At 42.5% G+C, this 17,670-nt stretch overlaps 1 protein-coding gene across 1 annotated transcript; it reads left to right on the top strand.

Annotated features, from left to right (window-relative positions):
• The first annotated feature begins 529 nt into the window (after window positions 1–529).
• LOC130927695 (C-type mannose receptor 2-like) lies at window positions 530–17,670 on the top strand. The gene is made up of 20 exons (XM_057853698.1): window positions 530–948; window positions 1,009–1,154; window positions 1,236–1,342; window positions 4,054–4,178; window positions 4,244–4,455; window positions 4,517–4,623; window positions 4,688–4,791; window positions 4,853–4,979; window positions 8,871–8,953; window positions 9,017–9,136; window positions 9,200–9,298; window positions 9,370–9,528; window positions 9,605–9,684; window positions 9,744–9,861; window positions 9,934–9,981; window positions 10,244–10,411; window positions 10,468–10,695; window positions 10,756–10,959; window positions 17,231–17,385; window positions 17,445–17,670. The coding sequence occupies exons 1-20, from the start codon at window positions 879–881 to the stop codon at window positions 17,520–17,522; spliced, it is 2,538 nt and encodes an 845-aa protein (XP_057709681.1). The 5' UTR covers window positions 530–878; the 3' UTR covers window positions 17,523–17,670.

Below are 17,670 nucleotides of genomic sequence, written 5' to 3'. Positions count from 1 at the left end.
ACGTAGCATCGTGCGGGCTACTATTTAGCAACGTCGGCATCGTTTGTAGCGGCTGTCGGTTGCATTAAGTTTTTTTTTTCTTTTTTTTTTTTCTTCCTCTACGAACGTGACATCAGCGCGTTGTCCCGCATTAAAAGTAGTCCGAGCAAAACGTGATGCTTACAGCTGTCAAAATAAACGATTACTCGAGGTGAATAAAATTACTCGGATCAGTTTTTAAACTCAAGTTACTCGAGTTGCTCGAGTATTCGTTTCAGCTCTAATATTAATGAGCGTAAGTGACGTGTTGCTTGCGGTACGCCATTGATTCACTGCTTCAGAAAGCTTTGGTTTCTTCATCACTATTTTTCGGCCACCAGGGGGGGCTGCCCCCCTTAAACTCCACTTATGGTTCATATTCGTAAGAAATGAAGCCCTGACCCCCGTTCACCCAATCTGTTTTGTCTAATTATTGTGCCGTGCCCCTATGCCCTTCCCCATGCATATAAGTTCTCTGCATCACAAAATTACAAACGTTGCCAAACAAGATCAGAGCCATATAACACGAGCTTGGGAACTAAACGTGGATTCCGTGACGCGTTCGCGTTTGTACCGATCAACGACGGACACCGTTTGCGGCGCTTTTTGCGTCTTGACGTAGAGGAACCACTTGCGCGTGAACGCTATCAACGAACCACACCGTGGTTTCTGAAACGCGCTGACGTTCTTGCGCGTATTGTACGCGCGCTCCTTGACGCTTTGTAACGTCGGTCGCGCGTGGTCCGACAAGAAGACTGGGCGGTGTAAAGTGGCGCAAAGTGACTTTTATTGGTAAAGATCACCTGGCTCGTGCGCTGCTGATTTAAATCTTCTCCTCTACTTGGAATCCCAGCTCCGAGATGAAAACCAACGCAAGCAATGCGCTTCTTGTGAAGGCGCTGCTCACGCTTGGCACGTGGACTTATGCGGGTGAGTGTTTTATTTATTTATTCGTTTTTAATGCAAAATGTAATTTTATGCTGTTTGCAGTTCTTTGTCAGTGCCCACACGGCTGGTGGTCTAACGAGGACAGATGTTACTACTTCTCCAATGTTAAGAAGACATGGGACGAGGCTCAGAAGGACTGTATCGACATGAATAGCAACCTGACAAGCGTTCTAGACATCCATGAAAGGGTGAGAATCTCGAAAATCTCTATACACCCCCCCCCCCCCCCCCACCCCATACTGATTGTGAATTGTACGGTTCCTGATAAGGCATGGCTGATTACCCAAATCAAAGAGGAAACATTCTGGCTCGGACTGCAGAGCACAAACGGAACACATTTGTGGACAGACGGAAAACGTTATAATAAGCACTATGGGTAAGTATTCCTTGTTTACCATATTGCATAATTAGGGGGGTGAAAATACAGTGGGGCAAATAAGTATTTAGTTGAGCACTAATTGTGCAAGTTTTCCCACTTGAAAATATTAGAGAGGCCTGTAATTGTCAACATGGGTAAACCTAGGGTGACCATATTTTGATTTCCAAAAAAGAGGACACTCGGCCCGGCCTCGAGATACTTGAATTTTACTCGAAGTCCACTCAAAGATGCCTATATAACTTTAATAATTTTAAAGTGTGCCCCCTCCGTCCGGATAGAAAAATTCAGTTTTATTAAAAAGAAAAAACAAACAAACAAAAAAACCATAGGACTATATGGAAATATTTTTTTACTCAACTGGTACTCAACAGGCTTTACCCCCCCCCCCCCCACAAAAAAAATCAAACCTTAAATTAAAAAAAAAAAACAAAAAAACGAATAATGATTAAAATATATATATAAGCAGACCCATGAAAATGTAGTCCAGTCAATACGCACACACAGTAGGCTATGTGCCAACTCAACATTTTTATAAATTACTATCACAACAGTTGTCGTTGACAAACTGTTATTCCCACTCAATTTTTATTCCCATTCAGTGTTTTAGATTGTACGCAAACAATAACCGAAATAAACTGACAAGCTATTCAACCAACATGTTTCCAAACGCAGCAATTCAAAACTACATCGCCCATAATGCCTAGCGCGGCTGAGCAAACTGATAGCTACCCTGTTAGTGAGGCAAAATCAAACTTTGCTATAAAAGTTTACAGTCATCGGCAGCGCAACGATGCAACACCAAACGGGATTTTACAGATTACGCCAGTACAAATCTCCGACAGAAGTCAACAGTTGCCATTATATACGTATTTATCGTAAAAAAAACTCTTAACTGGGCAGGCGCTCCTACTTAAAATATAATACTAACTGTCAACAGACATTAGATGGTGGTAATTCCCCATGAAACAAAGGGTAAACTGCCAACAAAAAACAAGAAGAGCTACTCCTTCTCCCGCCCCTACTAGTCGGAGCCACGTCAACGCAGGCAGGCACTGCCTCCTAGCGGCCGGAGGGATTCTCTTCAAATTGGTCCCGTGAAAAATCATAAAAACCGTTTTCATGAATTTATGAAAACGGCCGGACCCTCCGGAGAGCACGTAATAAGAGGACATGTCCGGGCAAAAGAGGACGTTTGGTCACCCTAGGTAAACCTCAACTATGAGAGACAGAATGTGGAGAAAAAAAAAACAGAAAATCACGTTGTTTCATTTTTAAAATTTTTTTGCAAATCATGGTGGAAAATAAGTATTTGGTTTATACCAAAGGTTCATCACAATACTTTGTTATGTACCCTTTGTTGGCAATAACAGGCCAAACGTTTTCTGTAACTCTTCAAGAGCTTTTCACACGCTGTTGCTGGCCCATTCCTCCATGCAGATCTCCTCTCGAGAAGTGATTTTTGGGGCTGTCGTTGGGCAACACGGACTTTCAAATCCCTCCTCACCCCATGGCGTCAAAATGATAACAAGAACGGGGAGCAAAAACCCCAGAACCACACGGGGGGACCTAGTGAATGACCTACAGAGAGCTGGAGCCACAGTAACAAAGGCTACTATCAGTAACATAATGCGCCGCCGGGGACTCAAATCCTGCACTGCCAGACGTGTCCCCCTGCTGAAGAAAGTACACGTCCAGGCCTGTCTGCGGTTCGCTACAGAGCATCTGGATGATCCAGAAGAGGACTGGGAGAATGTGTTATGGTCAGATGAAACCAAAATAGAACTTCTTGGTAGAAACACAGGTTCTCGTGTTTGGAGGAGAAACAATACTGAATTGCATCTGAAGAACACCATACCCACTGTGAAGCATGGGGGTGGAAACATCATGCTTATGGCCTGTTTTTCTGCAAAGCGACCAGGACGACTGATCTGTGTAAAGAAAAGAATGAAAGAAAATCTCCTTTCGTCAGCAAGGGCATTGAAAATGAGACGTGACTGGGTCTTTCATCATGACGATGATCCCGAACACACAGCCAGGGCAACAAAGGAGTGGCTTCGTAAGAAGCATTTCAAGGTCCTGGAGTGGCCTTGCCAGTCTCCAGATCTCAACCCCATAAAAAAATCTGTGGAGGGATTTGAAAGTCAGCCCCAAAACATCAATGCTCTGCAGGAGATCTGCATGGAGAATTGGGCCAAAATACCAGCAACAGTGTGAAAAGCTTGTGAAGAGTTACAGAAAACGTTTGGCCTCCGTTGTTGCTAACAAAGGGTATATAACAAAGAATTGAGATGAACTTTTGGTATTGACCAAATACTTATTTTCCACCATGATTTGCAAATAAATTGTTTAAAAATCAATCAATATGATTTTCTGTTCCACATTTTCTCTCTCATGTTTGAGGTTTACCCATGTTGACAATTACAGGCCTCTCTAATATTTTCAAGTGGGAGAACTTGCACAATTAGTGGTTGACTAAATACTTATTTGCCCCACTGTATGAGCTGTCATTCAACTAGTTGTCAATCAACATATGATCACAAATGTAATGCAAATATTTTACAAAGGTTGAAAAGTTACCTATTGTTGCTTTAACTATAGTAACAAAGTACTTTTACTTCATTACATTCCACCACTGCTAAACACTGACATTAGTCAAAATGAATTTGACATCTATCGTTGTCAACGGCATTGAAACATGGATTTTTCAGGTACTGGAGTCCTGAGTCGAACTTGTCCAACAAATGCGGTGTGACTGAGGGCGACAACAACGGTCTCTGGTCCCACCACCATTGCACCAAAAACAAGTATAAGTACATCTGCAAGCAAGACGCCCGTGAGTCCACGTAATGATTTGGTGGTGCGTTTAGAAGTCCTCATCCAACTCAGGTGTTTCTTCAGGTTACCAGATGATGCCATGCGACCGTGCCAATCGGTGGCGCGAGTACGGCTCCAACTGCTACAAGGTGGAATCATGTGGTAGCTGGTCTTCCTCTCAAAAGCGCTGCGCCCAGCAGGGCGGCGACCTAGTCTCTGTCTTTTCGGATGATGAGGCTCGCTACGTGAGCTTGGCGGTGGACGAGAAACACTACTGGATTGGACTTTCCACACTGGTGAGTAACTGTCGGCAACTGTTGAACAAAGTTGTTGTACTGACATGTACGATTTGCGCAGAATTGCAACAAGAAGTGGTGTCAGTTTGACGAGACGGACGAGCACCTCATGTGGTCTGACGGCTCCAGCGTCACCTACACCAAGTGGGCGATATGTCAGTCCCTTAAGTAAGAAAGTCTCGCAGTTCATGTCCGTTTTCACGTTTGTGTGACACGTAAATGTCTCCGACAGATCTCCAGAATTTGGTCAATGCACGGTTGGCACCAAGGAGGGCACATGGAGAAAAGGCGCCTGCTCCTACCATGTCGCCTCCATGTGCAAACGGCCTATACAGAGTAAGTTACGCCGTTGTAACTTGTTGACATCAAAAAGCCTCATCGCCGTATCTGCTTGCAGCTCGATGTCCCAATGGATGGAGGCGTTTCTCCGGAAGCTGCTACCGGGTGGAAAAGCAGCCTGCAACCTGGCAGGAAGCCTTTGACAGCTGCACCGGTTTCGGTGCACACCTGGTCATGATCACCAGGTACTCTGGTCGGCACCGTTGTGACCTCTGAAGTCTTGAAATTGCTGGCGTTGCTTGGGTGAAAAAGTGAAAATTGGCATTTTCTATGCTAATGTTGGGTGTTTCAAATGAATTTTCCACACTCAATGGAGGCCTAAAGAGATCAAGTCCATCTACAGTTGTGGTCAAAAAGTTTACATACACTTGTGAAGAACATAATGCCATGGCTCTCTTGAGTTTCCAGTTATTTCTACAACTCTGATTTTTCTTTGATAGAGTGATTGGAACAGATACTTCTTGAAGACATTCAAGACAACATTCAGGAGTTTGGTTCTTTTATGACTTTATTATGGGTGAACAGAAAAAAGTGATCAAATCTGCTGGGTCAAAAATATACAGTTAGCAGCGCTAATTTGGTAACATGTCCCTTGGCCATTTTCACTTCAATTAGGCGCTTTTGGTAGCCATCCACAAGCTTCTGGTTGAATCTTTGACCACTCCTCTTGACAGAATTGGTGCAGTTCAGTTAAATTTGATGGCTTTCTGACATGGACTTGTTTCTTCAGCATTGTCCACAAGTTCTCAATGGGTTTTAAGTCAAGGCCATTCGAAAACCTTAATTCTAGCCTGATTTAGCCATTCCACTTTTGATGTGTGTTTGGGGTCATTGTCCTGTTGGAACACCCAACTCTGCCCAAGACCCAATCTTGGGGCTGATGACGTTAGGTTATCTTGAAGAATTTGAAGGTAATTCTCCTTCTTCATTATCCCATTTACTCTCTGTAAAGCACCAGTTCCATTGGCAGCAAAACAGCCACACAGCATAATACTACCACCACCGTGCTTTACGGTAGGCATAGTGTACTTGGGGCTAAAGGCCTCACCTTTTCTCCTCCAAACATATTGCTGGGCATTGTGGCCAAACAGCTCGATTTTTGTTTCGTCTGACCACAGAACTTTCCTCCAGAAGGTCTTTGTCCATGTGATCAGCAGCAAACTTCAGTCGAGCCTTAACGTGCCACTTGTGGAGCAAGGGCTTCCTTCTTGCACAGCAGCCTCTCAGTCCATGGAGATGCAAAACACGCTTGACTGTGGACACTGACACCTGTCTTCCAACAGCTTCTAATTTTTGGCAGATCTGCTTTTTGGTGATTCTCGGTTGAATCTTCACCCTCCTGACCAATTTTCTCCCAGCAGCAGGTGATAGCTTGCGTTTTCTTCCTGATCGTGGCAGTGACAAAACAGTGCCATGCACTTTATACTTACAAACAATTGTTTGCACTGTTGCTCTTGGGAGCTGCAGCTGTTTTGAATAAGTGACTTTCCTGACTTGTTCAAGTCAATGATTCGCTCTTTCAGATCCATGTATGTATATTTTTGACCCAGCAGATTGATCACTTTTTCTGTTAACCCATAATAAAGTCATAAAAGTACCAAACTTCATGAATGTTTTTTGTGACAAAGAAGTATCTGTTCCAATCACTATCGGAGAAAAATCAAGAGTTGTAGAAATAACTGGAAACTAAAGAGAGCCATGACATTATGTTCTTCACAAAGTGTATGTAAACGTTTGACCACAACTGTACAAGTGATTGACATAATACTGCGCTCTACACCTCACTTTGCTAATGTGTGTATGCACTACCCCACCTAATCACATCTGACTGTGTCAACCGGAAATACAATTAGCTAACGATAGCACTACTACACTCAAAAAAATGACTCCGGTAGGTTGTAAAGTTTACTAAAAGACAATGTGCATTTTCAGCAAGAACACATCATGTTTCCAAGGTGAGCATGATTCAATCATGCAGTCCATACATAAACATGAACAATGAATGAGTAGCTAGATTAGATCATGTTGATGCAACATAACGTTAATGTGCCTTTCCAACCAATTGCAATAGTCTCGTCATTTCTCGCAAGATTTAAAAGTAGAGTTGCAAACTCTCTGAAAAAATAAGTGACACCCATTGGTAGAGCCGGCCGGCCCAATAACGGTCACCTTTAATCATTATGTTGTTTGTGAAACAATTTCGACAACTGGGTATTTTTACACCACATAGCATGACAGGTTTGAACCATTTTAGCGATTTTTTGATAAAACACGAATGCAACTCGTCGATAAACAACGATGGCACCTGCCTCGACCTTTTGTTTCCTTGTTATGATGTCTCCGCCCCATTCGGCTGTTGGAATACTTTCGGAAATGTTCGTACTTTTTGATCTATTTTCGATAATTGCTCATGAATGTGATTTATTATTTTGTTAATAATTGTTATCTTGTCTCGTAACGGTTCTATTAATATCTCACAGCCCCTAAGTATTATAATACCCTTTAAGATTTGCGGTATGAACCACAGCTGGTGCACTAATCTGGTGTTTTGATCAGTTCATGCAGTCAGGCTTGTAGAAACATAATCGGTTAAACTGCCTGTTCTCGATGGTTAGGAAAAAAAAACAGGACCCACACCAGCCCTTGAGCACCGCTATAGAGACCCCTGCTCTAACACAAAAATATATACTTAAACACATACATATTCATATGAATACTCTCAGACTCATCCGAGCCTCCACTTCCGCTCTTGCGAAGGAGGGATAAGAGAAGGACGCGTCAGTGTGTCCACTGACCATAGAGCAGGGGTGTCCAAACTTTTTGCAAAAGGGGCCAGATTTGGTGTGGCAAAAATGTGGGGGGCCGACCTAGGCTGACGTCCTTTACGTAGATCAATATATTTAAGCAAATTTTTTTTAGTAGTCGATTAATCGATGGACTAGTTAGTTCGAACAATCGAGTAATCGGATAAGGAACAGAAAAATTAAAACACCTGAGCCTCAAACGATATATATATATATATATTTTAAATGAGGATCTGTACAACAAAAGAACTATTGGCTAACTTGGATATAGGGTTAGTCTGCTAGCTTAAATGCTATAAAATGCTAAAGTTTTTTTTTTTTTTTAACAATGCTCTTAACAAGTGGTTCGGACACATATTCCCACAAAAAACGGCTAAATATACCTACAAACTAAATTAAGAATGCATTAAAAAAACATTCGCTCAAACAAAAACTTAGCTTATGTTGGTCTTAACAGGGAGCAGTTAGATTTAGTCATGTGAAAAGAGGCAGACCAGAGGGCATTGTATCCACCCTCATCAGTGAAATTAAATGCAAACACTTTTAAAATCAACCATTACAATGCCACTTTAATTACACGAATACTCGAAGCAACAACATTTAGTTCGAATATTTTTTTCTAATCGAATACTCGAGTTAATCGATTAATCAATGCAGCACTAAGTTTTTTTTTTTTTTTAATAATTTTAACAATTTTGCAACTAGCCTTTGCGGCGTTCATTCGACTCTCGGGCTCTTGCGAAATACTGCTGCTGTGAAATTAAACTAGCTTCAAGTTGCTTCAATTTCTCGCTACGTATCTACCCTGTAATCTTGTCGTACATGTCAGCGTGTCTTGTTTGGTAATATTGCCTCATTGAACTCTTTAAAAACAGCAACTGTCTCTTTACAAACGTCGTTGCGTATTTTAGTGACGAAATAGTCCAGTTTCCACCTATCCTTGAAGACGCCAGCCGTTGCAGTCAACTTTTTTTTGTTGATTGTTGCCATTTTAGAAAATTGGGAGTAAAGGGTCACATGTGGTATTGTTGCTTAGAGTGCTGCTCCCTTTTAGTGGGTAAATGAGGGGCAGCATTCAGTGTGTAAGCTCCTTCATATGCTTGTAGCGGTACTGCTGACCAATTTATTAAGTCTGTGTGCGGGCCAGACTTTATTGATTTTATGACAGAGGCTGGGGGCCGGATGGAATCTGACCACGGGCCGCATTTGGCCCCCGGGCCGGACTTTGGACATGTCTGCCATAGAGGGTTAAATCCAGTGTTTCTCTTGCAGCCAAAGCGAACAAGCCTTTGTCAATGAAATACTGGTGGAGTTAAAACTAGCGGGTGTGCCCGACATCTGGATCGGTTTATCAGGTAAGACGTATGTCGTGGCCACTGATGGCAATTAAGGAGTTTATTAAAATAAACATTTTTCAGATAAGGACCAAGATGGAACATTTCGCTGGGTGGACAAAACGATCTCTTGGTACAAGAACTATGGACTGGGTTGGCCAAAAAACACCCCTGACCTCTGGGACTGCGGGCAGATCTACACAGGTAGGATGTTCGTCATCCCAACGTGACGACAAAGGGTATCGACAACGTTTTTGTATGTGACAGGAAATTCCAAAGCCAAATGGCAAACGAGTAACTGCTTCAAGAAGTTGGCTTACGTTTGCGAGATAACTGGAGGATTAAACAGAAAACCCTGTCCTCCACGTCAGTTGCACCCTGCTCAACCATGCACCTTCATGTCAAGCATTGCTAACGTTTCTTCCTGGGCTATCTAGCTTCCACCTGCGACATCGGCGAATTGCTCTACGGCGACTTTTGCTATCATTTTGAGGAGGATAGCTTCAGAACATGGCAGGAGGCCGAGAAGCACTGCATCGCGAGGCAAAGTCACTTGGTCAGCTTCCATTCAGCGAAAGAGGTGGACTTCATAACTGGTGATCCTCGCAAGGCTCGGCAAGATTCACACGCTGGTTAATGTTCTTGGAAAGTTAATCTTCTGCTTTCTTGAAGCTCACTCACATTTTGAGGTTAACTGGGTGGGACTCGAGAACTATGGAAACCGGTTGGTGTTCACAGACGGAACAGATGTGGTAAGTGAGTTCCAGGGTGGTAAAGTGGGTCAGAGAGTAACACTTTACTTTGGCAACAGGACTACCTGCGGGTGGACGAAAAGCTGACGAGAAAGCCTGGTCACTGCTTTAACTTGAATCAAGGACTAGTGACGGAATCGGAATGCAATTCCTCAAATTCCTTCATCTGCAAAAGAGGTCCATAATGAGATCTTGAAGGCTTCTCAATGTGCTTCTCAAATTTAACAGCTGTTGTGTTTGTCCTGGCAGCCAAGGGTTCAGGACTTGCCGCTCTCCACCCGCCAACTTCAGGAGCAGGTAACATGACACTACAGCAGGGGTCTCCAAACTAGTCCTCAAGGGTCGCTGTGGGTCCTGTTTTTTGTTCCTACTGATCGAGCACAGACAGTTTAACCAATGAGGTTTCTGCTAAAACAAGCAGCACCTGACTGCAATCAACTGATATTACACTTGTAAAACACCAGATTGGTGCAAAGTTGTTGTCCTGTTTTGTTGGAACAAAATCCTGCACCCACAGTCAACTCCGCCCCTGACCACATTGATGTCAAATCTTTGGCAGGCTGGAACGAAAAGTGCGGCTGGTGGGCGGAAAACCCTTTTAACAACTTCTGCTATCTGTTCAACCACCTGTACCCGAGGACCTGGGCTGAGGCGAGAACCGATTGCGTCAACCAGGGCGGGGAGCTGCTCAGCATTGCCGACCATGCCGAACAGCTCCTAGTTAGAGGTAGGATGATCCAAATGGTTCCGAAAATGGATGCGGTTATGAGTTGTTTTGTGCAGTTAACATTCAGGCTAGCGGAACCGAGATTTCCCAGTGGGCCGGCGGCAACACATTGGCCCCTAAATACGGCTGGCAATGGAGCGATGGTTCTCCATTCGTGTACACACACTGGAACACAAGACCTGATGACCTCTACCGCCGCAGCTGTCTGTCCATACGCGCTAACGACGGCGAATGGAGTGCCAAAAACTGCAATAGCAAGAGAGGTTACATCTGCAAGAAGAGAGGTCAGATGGGATGCTGCGCTAATTGACCAAAAACAGGTTAAGAACCTTTTTGTTTTACAGGCGCGACCACAGCACCCAACTTGACAACTGATGAACTGAAATGCTTGGGTAATGACTGGTACAAGTGTGGGGATTCCTGCTATAAACCTATTGAGGACAAAATGGCATGGGCCGACTCCAGGGAGGTCTGCAAGAAACTCCACGCTGATGCGGAACTCGTGTCCATCCTTTCCGAGAAGGAGCAGAGCTGCGCTTCCAACCTCGGTAGGTTATCAGATAGAGGTGTGCATCGGCACTGCCCCCACCATTCGATTCGATTAAGATTCGGAGGGCCACGATTCGATTCAGAGGGTCACGATTCGATTCGGTTCGATTAGGCAATGCATCGCGATGGATTAAAGTGATCCTCTAACATGTAGGCTCTAATAAACCACAATTGTTCTCTTGTACTTAAAATATGTTGTTAGAAACACATAAAATGTTAAATCAATGGCAATATTTTATCATATTTAGTCCATATTTTGACCGTTAGCTGGCGCCATGGTTTGCGGGCTCGCAGTGATGACGTCATTGGCATCTTTCCAAATGTGTAGTGTGTTCAACAATTGCTTATTGCTGCCTAAACTCGCGAAGTAAAATGCCACGATGTGCTGCTTTTGGATGCAATTTCCAGTCAAATGGAAACAAGGAGTGAAGTGAATGGTCAAGGCGGAATTATTATTTTTAGTGAATAAATGCGTAAGTGGAAGCTTCTCCCCCTTTTTGGTCCCTGTATGCACGCATCCTACCCACCAAGCGTTACAACTGGCGCCCGAACATTTTTCCTGGATCCTTAGTCAAGTAAGGGATCCGTCTATTTTCTGTAATGTAATATCTGTAATATTGGTTTCGGATCTGTCCATTTTTTTGATTCGTCGGTCCCACAGCGGCTTTTCGGATCAGTCTGTTTTGTGGAATCGACTGCCTGATCGCGGCTTCGACAGTGCCATGGGATCGGTCTAATTCCTGGATTATCGAATAAGTACAAAACGCAGATTTTGATTACTATTGCTATCTTTTATGTTGACTATTCTTCGTGGGAGTTTTCCCCAAATCATACTAAATAACTGAAGCACTATGGCACGCTACAGTGACGACAGTGACTCTGACGTGGACCCAGGGACGTGCGGTGAGGTTCGTAGTTGGTGAGGCACTGACTCCTTAAGTGTCAGATTTACAAATATATAAACCAAAAAGGGTAGCTTATTCAATTAACTACTGGTTATTTCATCTCATCAGCATTGTTCACGAAACACACACACACGGTACATATTACAGATACGTAAAGGTAAAAAATAACGTGCATTTGCGCTACACTCTCCATGTGTTGGAATTTCCATCGCAAGTCTTTAGTTCATACAACATAAATGAGTACAGAGTGGTGTACAAAACCACAGATTTCAATTTTGACCTTTTGTGAAATATTCAGTTGTTTTTAAAACTTGAATCTGATACTTAAATCAATTTAATACAGACCGCTCAACAAAAAGCATGAAAAGAAAAAGTATATTTTATTTAAGGCCAAAATTTAGTTTTAAAATATTAAGATTGAAATGAAAACTGGTCTTACCTTTATTTGTAGATGAAGTCCATGCGCCTGTCCTTCGCTACAAAAACCTCAGTTACTTTGTAATTTTAAAAGTCTCTCCGCCTCAATGGAGATGATCGCCAGGGAGGAAAGTCGTCCTGAATCGGTCCTATTCCGACTGTATCACATCACCGATTACTTCAATTAGATCGTTCTGTATTCTATTTGACAAGCCAGAAAACACAGTGGATGTGTCCAAATGTCTAGCTAACCTCTCATCTTTCTCAGCAAAAGCGTATAAAAGTTCGACATAATTGCCACGATAAGTAGAGCTTGCCCTCTCATCGTTACCACGAAATGCTAACTCCTGCTTAGCTAAGAAGCAGGTTGCACTAATGACGGTTCTCCTTTACCTTAGCATTGTGGATGCTAACGTTGAGCCGCCGCTGTTCGTTCAACGCCAAATCGATCCTTGAGCTTCCAAACGTTTTTAAAGCAATCTGGCTTTGAATGTGAGTGTACGATCTCTCATGTTTGCTGAGACTTTGTGGCAAATTTTTCATGTCACAATATCCCGTGTTAGTCCAGACATTGGCACAAGTTGAGAACAAAAGGCATGGGAAGCAGTAAAGGCGGTTTTTCGGGTGTACCACTCCGTTTGAAAAGAGCGAGTTATCTTAGACTGTCCCGTAGTTTGAAGCAAACCTTTGAGCTCCGGCGTTGGTCTACCTCTGTTAATCAGGTCCACTTTTGACTGAAAGTCCAGTTTTGAGAATTTTTTAAGTTTGGATATATAATCCTCTTCCATTTTGGGAGTCCGATGTCGACGTAGTAAACAGTACAAAACGGCTCGCCGCAGTGCACTTGACTCGCCTGGCGCCATTACCTGTTGGCTCACGTACGCCCCCCTTCTGTCCGGCAGCGTACTATCTGCAGCAACCTGTGCCTTTTCGCTGCAGTTTTATTTCCCATTAGCAAAACTAAATATGTCGCTAACAAACATTAAACTTTAAGGGTTAAAGACATTAGCCAGACTGTGGAAAATCAGGTCAGATAAACATATCTGGAAACATTATAATGGCGACATGCAGATGTACGGCAACCAGCACGCTCCAATTCCATGTATCAACCCAGTTTGTTATGGATTGCGCAATCAGAGGTGAGGCTTTACTCGTTGCTGCCGCACCTCTCGTTTCATTTCGTTATTTGAACAGGAAATGGGCAAATTAAGCGATTTTGACTATAAAAAATGTTTTATATGAGTCATACATTAAGAGCAATGGACAAATATTAATATAAATTTGATGCTATAATAATTTGGTCATGATGACAGGTGAGGCTCTGCCTCCCCTGACCGCACGTCACTGCGTGGACCTCGCAACAATTTTGGGAGTTCGTCAGGGAACGCGTGTTTGCTTACTGCTGAGCTCCCGAGTGAAGAGTGGTCAAGGTGGAAATAATATTTTTTGTGAATGAATGTGCATAGTGGAAGCTTCTCCCTTTTTTGGTACTTTTATACACGTATCCTAGCTACCACGCGTTACAATGTACAAGACATGGATTACACAAGGTGTGCTCTTTGGCCTGTACTGACTGGCCTGTGTGACCTGTAAAGCACACGACAGCTCTGGATTCTAACAATCTACATAATTATTTTGGGATAAGTTTGAAAACGCAATATGCTTACGTTGAATATCTGAGTATCAATGAATATCAATTTTCGCAACGGGACCAGTGACGTCACGCATTGCGACGTAACAAGAATGGCGACCTATCACTTAAAATAATTTACAAACTTTATTAAAACAAAAAAATTAAGAGGGGTTTTAATATCAACTCATAGCTCTTGTGTCACTCCTGGTTGAAGTCAAATGAAAATAGTATACTTTAAGATATATACAGTACTGTGCAAAAGTTTAAGGCAGGACACCTGCCTAAAACTTTTGCACAGTACTGTATATATATATTTTTGAATAAATTTATTTGGATCATGGAAGCTTCCACTTGGGGAAAATATATACATACAGTATATCCTGTATATACAGTGCCTTGCAAAAGTATTCGGCCCCCTTGAACCCTGCAACCTTTCGCCACATTTCAGGCTTCAAACATAAAGATATAAAATTTTAATTTTTTGTCAAGAATCAACAACAAGTGGGACACAATCGTGAAGTGGAACAAAATTTATTGGATAATTTAAACTTTTTTAACAAATAAAAAACTGAAAAGTGGGGCATGCAATATTATTCGTTCCCCTTGCGTTAATACTTTGTAGCACCACCTTTTGCTCCAATTACAGCTGCAAGTCGCTTGGGGTATGTTTCTATCAGTTTTGCACATCGAGAAACTGACATTCTTGCCCATTCTTCCTTGCAAAACAGCTCGAGTTCAGTGAGGTTGGATGGAGAGTGTTTGTGAACAGCAGTCTTCAGCTCTTTCCACAGATTCTCGATTGGATTCAGGTCTGGACTTTGACTTGGCCATTCTAACACCTGGATACGTTTAGTTTTTAACCATTCCATTGTAGATTTGGCTTTATGTTTTGGATCATTGTCCTGTTGGAAGATAAATCTCCATCCCAGTCTCAGGTCTTGTGCAGATACCAACAGGTTTTCTTCCAGAATGTTCCTGTATTTGGCTGCATCCATCTTCCTGTCAATTTTAACCATCTTCCCTGTCCCTGCTGAAGAAAAGCAGGCCCAAACCATGATGCTGCCACCACCATGTTTGACAGTGGGGATGGTGTGTTCAGGGTGATGAGCTGTGTTGCTTTTACGCCAAACATATCGTTTTGCATTGTGGCCAAAAAGTTCAATTTTGGTTTCATCTGACCAGAGCACCTTCTTCCACATGTTTGGTGTATCTCCCAGGTGGCTTGTGGCAAACTTTAAACGAGATTTTTTATGGATATCTTTGAGAAATGGCTTTCTTCTTGCCACTCTTCCATAAAGGCCAGATTTGTGCAGTGTACGACTGATTGTTGTCCTATGGACAGACTCTCCCACCTCAGCTGTAGATCTCTGCAGTTCATCCAGAGTGATCATGGGCCTCTTGGATGCATCTCTGATCAGTTTTCTCCTTGTTTGAGAAGAAAGTTTGGAAGGACGGCCGGGTCTTGGTAGATTTGCAGTGGTCTGATGCTCCTTCCATTTCAATATGATGGCTTGCACAGTGCTCCTTGAGATGTTTAAAGCTTGGGAAATCTTTTTGTATCCAAATCCGGCTTTAAACTTCTCCACAACAGTATCTCGGACCTGCCTGGTGTGTTCCTTGGTTTTCATAATGCTCTCTGCACTTTAAACAGAACCCTGAGACTATCACAGAGCAGGTGCATTAGTACGGAGACTTGGCTACACACAGGTGGATTCTATTTATCATCATCGGTCATTTAGGACAACATTGAATCATTCAGAGATCGTCACTGAACTTTTGGAGTGAGTTTGCTGCACTGAAAGTAAAGGGGCCGAATAATATTGCACACCCCACTTTTCAGTTTCTTATTTTTTAAAAAAGTTTAAATTATCCAATAAATGTTTTTCCACTTCACGATTGTGTCCCACTTGTTGTTGATTCTTGACAAAAAAATTAAATTTCATGTCTTTATGTTTGAAGCCTGAAATGTGGCGAAATGTTGCAAGATTCAAGGGGGCCGAATACTTTTGCAAGGCACTTTACATATTATAATAAAAATATACAGTACTGAGCAAAAGTTTTAGGCAGGTGTCCTGCCTTAAACTTTTGCACAGTACTGTATATTAAAAAAACTTTTGTAACATTCTCCCAGTTAAACAAGACAGTAAGATGCATATTCAATAAACATTTATATCTTTTATAATTTTGTGTCTGTTCTATCAGGTGGACAGTTCATGCGTCATTTCCTATTTATTTTAATTTCTTCGAGTTGGCAGAAAAAAAAGCAACTTTTCTTAATGTTTAAATAGTCTTCCTATTTTTCTGATCATTATAAATGCATTTACACAACGAAATAACCCTGGAAAGGTTTGTTAAATATATTTCTGTGTGGGATATTTTGCTCACTACGCGCCTCTATGACAATGAGAGGAACAGCAGCATACAAAAATAAACTAAAATACTTTTAAACAACATTCTTTAGGAGCACTGAAACAAAATAAAAACATTTAAAGGAACACCACGATGTCCTGCTTAGCACGAAGAGGTGCAGCCCTCAAAACAAATTAAAAACGATGTTTGACTAATATCATCTTTTAGGCCAGTACAGTTTTTAAAATGCCTGCTCAGCGTCAAGTTGCCAGTTTTTCTGCTCTCGTACGAGAGCAAAGCGCCACATTTGTTGCATTCGGCAAGGCCGACACGGTTTTCTGTAGCATCTTCCACTATCGATTTAAATCCTTTCCACACACCTCTCGTGGATTCTTGCCTTTTCAATCCCCCCGTCTTTAGTTTGCTTTTCACCTCTTGCTGCTCTATATCGAAATTCGAAAAGGAAATTCGAGGATGCAGTTGCAGATTCGTGGAGAGGCCAAAGCGCGAGGGGAAGATTAAAAGGAAGGCGGGGCCACGGCGTTCATGTGCGCAAACAATGCACTGGCTCTGCTGCGGCTCATGTTTGGGATTACCAAAGCGCCTTCTCTCTGTTTTATTCATTTATTTTTATAACTAATATTCCTTAGTTTACCATCCATACATCGTTTTAGTATTCAAATATATATTTAAAAAAAAAACGCGCAAGAAGTCCGGCCCGACCAGACCTGAATGTAAATCATTGACATTTTGGGCCCGAAATTTGGGTCGGGTTCGGGCTGAAGACCTAGGCTATTAGTGTTCTATATTTTAAAATGCGCTGAATCGATTCTGCTTGTTGCCCGCATCGAATCGAATCGTCCATGCCCCTCATCGGGATGCATCGCCGCATCGATTATTGTTGACACCAGTATTATCAGATGTTGCTAATTTAGGTCGAGCTGAACTAAGACTCTTTCCCCTCAGTCAACGCTGTCGCTGGCGACATTTGGACTGGCCTGAAAAACGGGAACTTGCCCCAAGACTTGGAATGGTCCGACGGGAGTAAAGTGACTTTCACTCACTGGGCCGCGGGTTTCCCTGAGAACGCCGCCAACCACTGCGTAACCCTGTTGCGCCAGGTGCGTAGAGAAAAATTCTAACTGCAAACAATTTTAAAAGGGCAAAATGTTTCTTTCAGACCGGCGCATGGAAGGAGGAGTCCTGCAACAAACTCAACAGCTTCATGTGCAAGATGGCCGCCAAAACCGAGGCTTGATTTAGGATGCAAGAGCAATGTCGTTATGGGGAACTACTTTAACCCACTAGTATTTATTCAATGTTTCCATATGTAATCTCCATTTACTCCATATTTAATACAAGCATTGTGTATTGCATGTGTATTTGAATATTTATCAATAAAGATT

The sequence above is a fragment of the Corythoichthys intestinalis genome, chromosome 1, assembly GCF_030265065.1.
Source record: "Corythoichthys intestinalis isolate RoL2023-P3 chromosome 1, ASM3026506v1, whole genome shotgun sequence".
Classification (NCBI taxonomy): domain Eukaryota; kingdom Metazoa; phylum Chordata; class Actinopteri; order Syngnathiformes; family Syngnathidae; genus Corythoichthys; species Corythoichthys intestinalis.
Note: the sequence above shows the minus strand (reverse complement) of the source record. Positions and strands in the feature narration are given on the sequence as shown.

Coding starts and splice junctions, on each gene's coding strand:
- LOC130927695 (XM_057853698.1), top strand. CDS start 879: ATGAAAACCAACGCAAGCAATGCGCTTCTTGTGAAGGCGCTGCTCACG. Junction 1,155..1,235: donor TTCTAGACATCCATGAAAGG/GTGAGAATCTCG, acceptor GTTCCTGATAAG/GCATGGCTGATTACCCAAAT. Junction 4,980..8,870: donor CACCTGGTCATGATCACCAG/GTACTCTGGTCG, acceptor TTTCTCTTGCAG/CCAAAGCGAACAAGCCTTTG.